This window comes from Podarcis cretensis, assembly GCF_951804945.1.
Source record: "Podarcis cretensis genome assembly, chromosome: 5".
In the NCBI taxonomy this organism is placed as follows: Eukaryota; Metazoa; Chordata; class Lepidosauria; order Squamata; family Lacertidae; genus Podarcis; species Podarcis cretensis.
Window position 1 is genome coordinate 63,220,322 of NC_137174.1, and position 11,049 is coordinate 63,231,370.

General features: G+C 45.4%; 1 protein-coding gene across 1 annotated transcript in view; it reads right to left on the reverse strand.

Moving 5' to 3' along the window:
- ETV5 (ETS variant transcription factor 5) overlaps positions 1 to 10,423 on the reverse strand; it is a 41,723-nt gene extending 31,300 nt beyond the window's left edge. Inside the window, exons 1-5 of the mRNA XM_079976888.1 lie at positions 10,318 to 10,423; positions 8,111 to 8,254; positions 7,880 to 7,967; positions 7,694 to 7,741; positions 7,403 to 7,453 (exon numbers count right to left, since the gene is read on the reverse strand). Coding sequence (XP_079833014.1) covers positions 7,403 to 7,453; positions 7,694 to 7,741; positions 7,880 to 7,967; positions 8,111 to 8,155 — 232 coding nt within the window. The 5' untranslated portion in view covers positions 8,156 to 8,254; positions 10,318 to 10,423. The remainder of the gene's footprint in view (positions 1 to 7,402; positions 7,454 to 7,693; positions 7,742 to 7,879; positions 7,968 to 8,110; positions 8,255 to 10,317) is intronic.
- Between the last annotated feature and the right edge of the window lie 626 nt (positions 10,424 to 11,049).

Here is an 11,049-nt window from a genome sequence, read left to right on the forward strand (position 1 = left end):
TGGATTTCGAACGGAATGCGTCCATTCGACTTCTGAAACGTTCAGAAACCAAAGCACAGCTTCCGAGGCAAAGTTCGCAAACTGGAACACCTACTTCCAAGTTTGCGGTGTTGGAGTTCCAAGTTGCTCATGAACTAAGCTGTTTGAAAACCAAGGTACTATTTCCCCCCCCCCCCCCCATTGCACACCCCTCCTAACCACTAAATATTAATCCATTACTATACTGGCAACGGCAGCCTCTGAAGCCTTACCAGGCAACAAGAGAAGCAGCCCATCCCTGAAGTACCTTCCTTGGGTGCTGACTTGAGGTACACACACCTATTTCAGGACTCAGAGGAAGAGCTCAGTGCCTCAAAGGCAGATATTTTGTGTGTGTGTGTGTGTGTGTGTGTGTGTGTGTGTGTGTGTGTGTCTGCCTCAGAGAAAGTACACATTCTCATTTCCCTGTTCTAATACATTAACTATAATTAGAACCTAGAAAGAAAGAAGCAAGCAGCACAACTAGAGGTTATGTCTCAACACGCCAAGGTAGAGAGGAAGTCAGGAATGCAGCGCTGCTTGGGGTGGGAGGCGCCAAGGGCTTTTGCCTTGTTTATCTGTGAAGCAGGACAATAGATGCTGAAGCAGCACCAAGAAATCAGCCAGGAACTTGCAGGCAAAGAGCTTTGTGCCAACGGAGCTCTCTACCCCATTCACAGATGCCATAGCAGAGAAACCACAATACTGCTTTCACCAGGAGTTATCGTGGTACAGTTTACCAGTTTAGAGAGGTAAGCTTTCAGAGGATGAAAGATGTTTAGAAGACAGATGTCCCATTTGATCCTGAATGTCCAAATTTCAAAATTAGCCACTCTCTCTCCTATTGCCTTAGATCTAACTTTGCAAATAGAATGACCTGGAATACACCATCAGCAGAGTCACGTGGTACTGCTAGACTGCACCACTTTAGATTCTTTGCGGGATCACATGTTGGAATGCATGTCTCCCCCTGAAATCTGCCTGCATATAGAAACCTAGTGCTTCAAGGAGAATGTTTAGCCTGATACTCCTTTCCTTGGATTTGCTTTCTTTCTAGTTGCTGAGAATCCTTTTGAGGGGCGGGTGATGGGAATGAAATTCCCCATCCATACTCTCAAGCAGAACAGTGCAGCAAAAGCTGCACCATGTGATTTTCCTGATGGAGGCCTGTGCTGAAATATGCATTTTCACCATGAGTCTGATGACGCGCACACTTTTCAGAGGAGGAAACACACATCCATAAGCTGGAAAAACAGAACTAGAGTCAAAAGACGAGCCTGTGGCCCAAAGGAGGCAAATTATCTAATCTGTTTGGGCAGTAGCCAACTAACGTGTCCCGTCAGCGCATAGGATTTCCTCTTGCGCAATGGAACTTCCCCCCTCCTCCCCCTGCACATACCCTGCGCCATTCCCAAATCTGTTCTGGAGGGCTTGGGAAACCTCTAGAACAGATTTTGGGGGTGTACAGGGGGGAGGGAGCTATGTTGCACAAATGGAAACCCTTGCGCTGACAGGATGTGTTCGTTGGATACTTCCCTATGGAAAGCGACTTCTCAGAAGTCACAGTGTTGCTTGTAGCGCCTGCATGGGTTATATCAGGGTATGCGGCCGCAAACTCTTTGCCAATACTGCATTGTGCTCAAATCCTCACACTGCAGTTAGAAAGTTGGTGATATCTATTTAAGACTCTATGCAGGGATGTATCTTTGCTTGCATGATACCAACCACCTGCCCATGACCTTATGTGCAGCCATCAATACCTGGTTTCCACACCGAAGCGGCTTGCTCCCAACTCCTAAGCGACTTGTACACACAAACAGGTTGCTTGGTAACCGTGTGGCTTTGTGGGTATGGAAAGCTAATTGATCTGGATCAGTGTACACCTGCTCAAGGAATGACGTACACTCAGGTCAACACCAGCCTGGCATTTAAGCCTTAATCTCCTTGCCTCTTGTCTTTGTAGAACTGACGAGGTCAGAGATCAAAGGGCAAGTCTCTATGCTTCAAGGCTTTTCATGCAATTTTGAACCTATCTCTGAACTCTGCTCTTCTTGCCCCTTTTTCTGACCCACAAAGGGTGTCTACAAATAGATGTGACACAAACCAGAAAACAATTGCCCAATTTCTTCAAATTCTCTCTCCCTCTCTCTCTCTCTCTCACACACACACACACTCAGAGAGTAATGCACCTGTATGCTTTCACCAAGGAAAAAGTGAAGTGCAGGGAGCATAATTCTGAGTTTTCAATATTCTCTACCCATTCTTGGCGCTAGTGTATTATCAAAATAGTCTTTCATATGAACTGACCCCAACTGAAGTGGCTAAAAATACTTCATGATGAAAGAGATGGGAGTTGATCAGCAGAAATCTAGGCACTTTCTTTAGCTATGTTGTCACAACACAGAGATCATTGTTGAGAGACCAACAATATTTTCAAAAGAACTGAAAGTTGTTTAAGAAGGGAACTGCTTCCAATGAAGTATACACTTTGAGTAGCATTATACAGATTTTTACTCAGAGTAGCCCCATTAAAATTAATGGCCATGGCAAACATACATTCAGTAATTTCAATGAGCCGACTCTGAACGAAAGTTAGTTAAATGTTGTTCCCCATACAAAAGGATCCAAAAACTTTCCCCTTGATCTCTGACCTCATCCGTTCTGCAAAGACAAGAGGCAAGGAGATTAAGGCTCAAATGCCAGCCTGGTGTTGCCCTAAGTGTATGTCATTCCTTAAGCAGGTGTACACTGATCCAGATCAGTTTACCAAAAATAATCTGTATTTGTTTTTTTGTTGCATCTCACTCTCGCCTTAGGTTTCGCTGTGTTGATTTTGTGTAAGCCACCTTGTAAATAAAGTCATTAACTGGAGCAACAGCTTGAATTCTGATTTAAGAGTAGAACCATTGAAAACAATGGGAGTTAAGAAGATGCAAAGAGCACCACTGGATCAGGCCAAAGCCCCATCTAGTCCAGTATCCTGTTCTCAGAGTGGCTAACCAGAAGACGCCTATGGGACACAGGACAGCCAGTGTTAGAATCTGAGATATGAAAGCTAGGAGCTAAAGGTCATCTTACACCTAGGTTAAGGGCACAACAACGGAATGTCTAGGCGTGCTTTTTTATAACAAGAATACAAAGCTGAAAATGAATGAATTGCTAAAACATTATGTTCATTCTTCACATGGTCTAGTCCTTTCCCTACCCACCCACCCTAATATTCTTAAGAGGGTCTCTTCTCCAGTCTTCAGAGAGCAGTTAGAAGTGGGGAGGCAGAAAAAGGTCCTCCTTTCCTTCCACTCTGCAATTTTAATCTGAAATCTTCGGCGCAGTACTGCACCCAGAGCTCAGAAACTGTGCTGATGAAATTCCCTGTCGCAAAATGCACAGAGAAAAATGGGAGCTTTGAGCACAGCAGCCCTCTCCGCCACTGGTATTCAGAGACATATTGCCTCTTTGACACTGGAGGTAGTATGAAGCCATCATGGCCAGTACCCATTCATAGAAGATAGGGTTAAGTTATTATGGCGCTGAAGGAGACTCTTGAGAGTCCCATGGACTGCAGGAAGATCAAACCTATGCATTCTGAAGGAAATCAACCCTGAGTGCTCACTGGAAGGACAGATCCTTTGGCCACCTCATGAGAAGAGAAGACTCCCTGGAAAAGACCCTGATGTTGGGAAAGATGGAGGGCACAAGGAGAAGGGGACGACAGAGGACGAGTTGGTTGGACAGTGTTCTTGAAGCTACCAACATGAGTTTGACCAAACTATGGGAGGCAGTGGAAGACAGGAGTGCCTGGAGTGCCCTGGTCCATGGGGTCACAAAGAGTCGGACATGACTAAACAACAACAAAGGGCTAAGTTAGTGATGGCTAACTTAAGACCCACAATGGAGCTTAAATATAGCAGGCAAGTCCAAATGCAGCACAATAAATCATAAAGTAAAACAAGTTCGAGTGTATACATTAGGAACCGCAATCCCTCTTCAAGACTGTTATCAACTCTCTGAAATACCATTGTCTCCCTTGGCCCCTTTATCTTTATCCACTAACCCATCCTCAGCCACAGGAAGTAGTTGCCTGTTTAATAATTCAAGTCATTATCAGGAACGTACAGGAAGAAGGTTGTAACTGTTCACCCTTTTAACCTTCACAGGGTTATCGAAGGCTACTTCAAGAGAAAATACACCCTTACTGCTCCAAAGGAAGAAAAAAAAGTTGACAAAATGGCAGGCTATAGCTGGGGTGGGGAAGAGTTGCAACTTGGCTGGGTTCCCATGTTGAGGCTACACAAGTGTTCCTGCACCTTTTTTTTGGTTGAGGATCATTTATTCTAATCAATATTTTATGTATTAACTCTACGTTTAACCTCACCTCCATTATATTATCCCTGGGCAAGTTACAATTCATGTATATATCTCACTTTTCCTTTAAAAAAAACCATTGACGTTTTCTTCATTTCTTTGTTCTTTTCATTGTACATTTCACTTTTTCAATCAGTTGTCCAAAGTAGCCCACATTTTAAAATGTAAAAAATATGAGCAATAAGAAACCCCTGAAATAGCAAATAGCAATAAGATGCTTGTTGGGCACAGAAAGGGAGAGCTCAGCCTCCCAAGCATTTTTAAATTGTCACAGGATAGGATGTGTGGATAAGGGAAGAGAGTGGTCCACTGGCGATGTCAGAGGTGACACACACAAACACAGAGAGAGCTAACCTTTATGTAATTTGCTAGCCAAGGGAATTCATCTCTCTCACCAAAACAGAACCGTTACCATAGAGGAAAGCCATCTGGAGCCTGCTCAACAAACGCTAACAATTGTCTGAAAAACACAGTGGGCGAGATCCAAGGTAGTGTGAGCAGGCATCCTCTTGTGCTGTGGGGCTTCTCCTTACTCTCCTCCCCCTTGCAACCCCCAATCCATCAGAGTAGATTTTGGGAGCACATGGGTGGGGGGGCCAAAGAGAAACCAAAAGTCTCATTACGCAAGTGTGCAGACAGCATTGGATGTCACCCAACATCTGGAAGAGACCCTCATTAAAGCGGAAGAAATAGTAGAAAAATAAAAATAGGACAGTAAGACCAAAAAGTAATAGGAAACAGGCACCTTAACCTAAAGCTTGTCACAGTGCCATTCTTACAGAACGAGAGTCAGAACAGAGGCAGAGATGTGTGCAGACAAATTGTGCTTTTTATAGACCTTGCAAAAGAATTAGCTTTTCTAAGTGCCACCTACAAGGGTACTCAAGTAAACGCATTCATGTAATTACATAATAGGAAGCAGAAGGAGAAATGAAAACCCACCACCATCATCCAAATTAAAACACATAGGACTGGTCCTAGTTCTAAGACCACACATTCCAAGCAAACATTTTGAGGCAAAACAGCACCAACTGTCTCCTGAACAGCCCCAATTCTAAACTCATTTACTTGGCACCAAGTCGCATCAATTTTAAACGGAACTCAAGTTAAGGGTGTTTAGGATTAGCATGTTACTCATGCAGCAGTTGATTTCTGTGCCAGAAACCACAGTAATAATGCAAACCATGAATCATCATACATCCATCTATGACATATTAAGCAAGAGCTCCAGAAACCCTTTCAAGTGCAAAAGATGCCGTGTTCATTTCTCTTTATTCATCTATTCAATCAGCTATTCTGGTGCTATACAGCAAACTCCATTACTGAGCCTCTCAAAGGCCACAGAGTTTCACTTTGCAGATTCTGGGCCCCATATTATCTTTCCACCTTTTAAAAAAGTAAATATTGGAGATCTCTCGCTCTTTGGGAACTTTAGCAGGTTTTTAGTTATTCACCTTCACTCAGAATTTAGCTCTTCTGCTATATACAGGACACAATCCTCTCTCCAACTCCTAGCAATCAGTTTCACTAGCCTGAGTGGCTTGAAAGACTTATACAGGTCAGAAGGGAAGCCTGTCTCCCCTGCAGACACATGGTTCCAGTAAGATTTAAATTTGGCATTACTAGATCCATTCCAGGCAGGAAGCTACTCATTGATATATAAACAGCTTCCATTGAGAATCCCCTCCTGCCATCGACCTGCTCACCACAAACACAGAATACATAGAGGATGCTCAGGCCAGAAGGAAAAGGCTTCTTAACCCAAACAGAACTCCTAATGCCTCTCACAAAAGGTTTGCCCAGAACTCGGGAGAAGACATTTTGTTTTCCCCACAATCCTTCAGGCTCCTGAACCGTAAAAGCTTGCTGAGAGAGAGCGCGCCTCTGCCAACAACATCTCCTCCCACACAGCCCGGCTGCAGTTTATACTGCTCCGAGCAGGAGAACTGGAAGGGTTGGGTTAGAATGTCAACACAGAGAGAAAATTTCTTACTCCAGGCTGCCTTTCATCTCAGGGAGGAGGAAAGAAAACACACACACACACACCAACCAGTCTGAGGAAGCTTTCATGGCAAGCTTCCCACTTACTTCAAAGTAATCAAAGGGCAATAATTAACATGCATTTACTGTAGCGCAAGATACACCACTGCATGCTGTGACAGAGTTTGAATCAAGAATCCGTTCCACTGCAGGCTATGTTTTCTTCCCTTCAAATTCTGTGGCAATTGGAACAGCTACACACACACACACACACACACACATACACACACCCTGAGTGGATGTGGAGTGACAATTCCACTTTACACTTTTAAGAACATCATCTTGCTTTTCTTTAACCTCTAACGCCCCCAAATCACAGTCAAAAAATATGCAGAAAGCATGCGTGCCTAAATAGCTTGCTGCCTGCAGAGGCCCAGGTGCTGAGCTCTCAGATGCTGCAGGTAAGGGAGCATTTTGGGGGGTGGTGCAGTGCGAGAGGGACGGCTGCTCTAGCCGCCTTCTCAGATCTGCTGGCTTGCCAATGACGAATGCTCCCTAAAGCTGCTCAAGTTTCACCAGCAAAGCTTTGTCCTTCACAGCTTCGCTATAGCTGCGGCTATAATAGCCAGAAAAGTCATTGAGGGAATTGGAAGGCACAGGGCTGGTGAGAGACAGAGTGCTCTTGTGCTTGCTGTCAAATGGATTTTAATATCTCTTACATTATGAAGTATTCATGGGGGCTTGAAAGGGTTCTGCAGAGATCAAGGTTAATAGGCAGCCCCAGAGATGCTCAAATAAATACCCTAAGTCTGCCAATTAAAGCAGGGCCGTTAACAGAACAGTCAGTGTCCACACCTTCTGTCTGCTCCCTTCTCGTCAAAATCCACAGATTCGACAAAAAACTTGCAAAAATACACTTTGGAGCTACATTTAATTAACAGAAGCAAAAACCAAGGGAGCAACTAAAACATGTCACACATCTTGCAATGACACTACAGATTTCACAGCAGGCAGACAAATGAACAAGAAAATGACTTACAGTTATCAGACTGGAAATCTGGGACAAACTGTTCATCATCAGGAACTTGGGCTAAAAGAAAGGGAAAAAACAAGGTTTTTTCACCAGTTAATTAATAAATTAAAGCCTACATTTCCTTATCTAAAGACAAAGGAGCTCACAAGCCAAAATAAATATTAATGACATACATTACAAAATAGCAAAAAAAGAAAAAAGATTCCATAGAAATGACAAGCACGACCAATTATCATAGCCAATATAGGTTATCAAAGCTCAATGGGACACAGAATTGTGATATCAACAAGGATTTACCTTCAGCTAACCAAGCCTCCTGCAACTGGCTGAGATCCTGAAACAATTCTGAAAGAAAATAAGAACAAAAAATTGAGTATTTTTTTCTGCTTACATGCTTTTTTCACATGCTGCTTAAAATGGTGATGTTTCAAAGATGCTTTTTTCAAACATCAACAACAAAAAAAGGAGGCAATTCTTCGCTACCTTCAGAATCATGAGCCAAGTCAGTGTCCTGAAACTTCCTTTTTCTGTCATTTACTGGCCTGCCTCGACATTCATCTGTGCAAGGTTTCTGGTAGAAGCAAAGAAATGTAACTATGAAGGGCAATCATTCAAAAACACAAAAGAGCAGAAGCAACATGAACTTTGTACAAAGGAGCAGGGGGCATCACATGATAAGAAAACAAAACCACATTTAAAAAAATGAAGTCCTACCCCAGGGACCATGAAAGGGACCTGCTGATCATAAAAACCATCCATTGTGCTTGCAAATTCTTTAATATTCCCTCGAACGTTTTTAGCATTGAGTAATTCCAGGATGAGAAGAGTTTTCAGAATCTAGTTCTGGCAGATTTCAGGCTGGAAGGGAGAAGAGAAAGACAGAGGAATCAGACAATGTTCTGCCTTTAAGGCACCTGAAGAGACCATCTCTAACAGCACACGAGCATGTTCTGCAAGCTTTGAGGATTATCTTTTGTGCTTAGTTAACACACATTAAACATGGGGGAGGGAGGAAGACAAATTATAGTATTACCCCCCTCTAGCTAGTTGCTATGATATCCATTCATTAAGTTGCTGCTCTTTTTAAATCAACACACCAAAGCTCCAACCTTTAATCCATGATGTCACAGAGTTACTATGGAAACAGTCGTGACATCACTAAATGCGAATTACAACCGCTTAAGAACAAACATAGGGAACGGCATGGATTATAAGCCAGAGATCACATGGCTTGGAGTACATTTTCTCCCTACATGGTCGAAAGATAAAATATAAATAGCAACAAGTGCACAGGAAAGTCGACTGGAGTTAGTGAAACAGCTTGGCTTTCTGGAGATGATAATTATCTGCATGCAACTCCTCTAGGTTACAAAGAGAGCCAATGCTCTTTTAACTTATGCCTAACCAATGCAAACCGAAAAGATCCCTTGATTTCAATGCTACCAGAAACTGCTTAGTACTGTAGCCATTCAAGCATTGTTTGAAGTAGCTTGTTTTTTTGCTGATCTAAACCTTTGATCGCCAAGGAAATCTCGGATAATTTACTCGAAAGCTTAAAAACACACAGCAAGAAATATCCATGTTAGGCTGGCATAAGACCCAGCGCGAAATGGAAAACTGCTCGGTCCCTTGTTCTGCTGATGCAACTTTTGCTGCTATTGAACAGCCCGTACATCTTCAAGAAATCTGCTAAGCAAAGGGCAGTTTTCAGTCACCCCTTAAGTAAATTCACCGTGAAATTTAAACACGAGAGATTTATGGCCTGTTTAAAAGAAGCAGTATTTTAAAAGCAGTATTTTCTACGAACTCCTCCTCTCAAAAATACAGAATCTGTGGTCTTAAAAAAAACACAAAAAACTTGAGTAAGTGCGTTTCATAACATGGGGTTGGCGGCGGGGGGAGAGAGAGACGAATGAAAGGTGGTGGTAGCGAGATCGGTTATGAACTTCTTTATCTAGCCTAGCTGGCCAACTGTTGCAAACTGCTCCTAAATATCACCGCGGACACAAATATCTTCCATTCCGAACTTGCCCCGTCGATTCAGAGCAAAAGAGCAATTTTTTTTTTTTTTTGCAAAAACGGCGATTGGAAACAACATCTTTAAAAACATTATGTCGCGCGTACTAAATCCGCTTTTCTATCTGGCCGCTGCGATTCGCCTCCTCTCTCTCCCCCCCCCGTACCCCTAGGAAAAGCCTTTAACGCAGCCAAACAATACAATTAGCATCCCCTCCCCCGTGTGCAAATCTGGCTTAAGTTTTATGAATGGCAGAGCAAGCAACAAGAGCAGGTAGAGTGTAACGAGATCCCCGGCGTAGGGCCCCATTCACAAAAACAAGGCACGCACTTCCCAGCTCGCTCCATTCACGAAACGCCTTCAGAGGCGCCCCCACCCCTACAGCCCTGTGCAGAACGCCGCGAGGAGACGCAGCCCCCGCCCCCGCACTCAAGGCTTCATTCACACAAAACCAGCTCCATTCATAAAATCGCCCACATTCACAAAAAAACACATCACCACCACCAGCAACCACCTCCCGACCCAGCCAGTGCCTGCTGCAGCCTGTGGCGGCGCGGCTGTGCAGCCTTCCTTTGGAAAGGCTACGCCGTAGCTTCTCCTCCCGGCACTCTGTGGCAGCCCCCAGAGCTGCCCCCTCCCGCACCTGAGATCCAGCCCCACTGCTTACCCCAGGCTCCAGCAGACCGAATCACTGCCTCCATCTCAGCCACGGCATCCCAAGCTTATCCAAACACAACCCCCCCCCCCCGCATTACTTTGCACCCCCGAACACCTGCGCCCCCTCCAGCCTCCTTCTCAGGCCGCCCAGCCGATCCCACAACTCCCAGCACCCCACCGCTCAGGACCCCCGGCCCCGATCCCGACCCCAGTCCCCGGAGGCTGCGTCGCCTTCGCCCCTCCTCACCTGGCCATAGAACTAGCGCGCTGCCGCTGTGCAGTCGCTAGAAGCCCTGGTTCTTCTTCGGGCTGCTGCCGGAGCCCCCGAGCGGCCTCCAGAGCCCGCCCCGCCCCGTCCCCATTGGCCCACGGCCCCGCCAGAGGTTGTCAGTCTCAGCTTGTTTACCCTACCACGCACCCAATGGCGCTCGGATGTTGCAACGCCTCCCGGTCCTGAATGGCTGTGGCGGCCCAGCCAGTGCGTTCTAAGCCCGCCTCCTCGCAACGATGAACTGCCTAATGTTTTTTTCCTCCAGGGAAATATAGCCAATCAAGGCGGCCTTGATTTACATACTTTTTTTCGAGGAGCGTTTTCATTCATAAAAAAAGGAAAAGAAAGAATGGTCGCGTTCCGAGGGCGAGGCAGAGGCGCAGGGAGGGATTTAAAGGGAACGCGCAGCTCGGCGGCAGAGAGTCTGTTTTTGCCAGCTCCGTTACGAAGTGAACACTCCTTGGCTGCCCACAGTCCCGTGCCGCCGCCGCCGCCTTCTTTTTCGCCTCGTGGACCATCGTGGACGCAGGACCATCTCACGACAACCGGCCAGCTCGGCGGCTGCCGGAGTAAGAAATAATCGCCATAGCAGGTCGCCCTCGGTCTTGGCACCTGAACTTCATTCTTATTACCACCCCCACCAGAAATCAGGGCCATCGTGAGGAGAACACCGGGCCCCCAGCACTGCCCTGCTCATTCAGCTGCAAG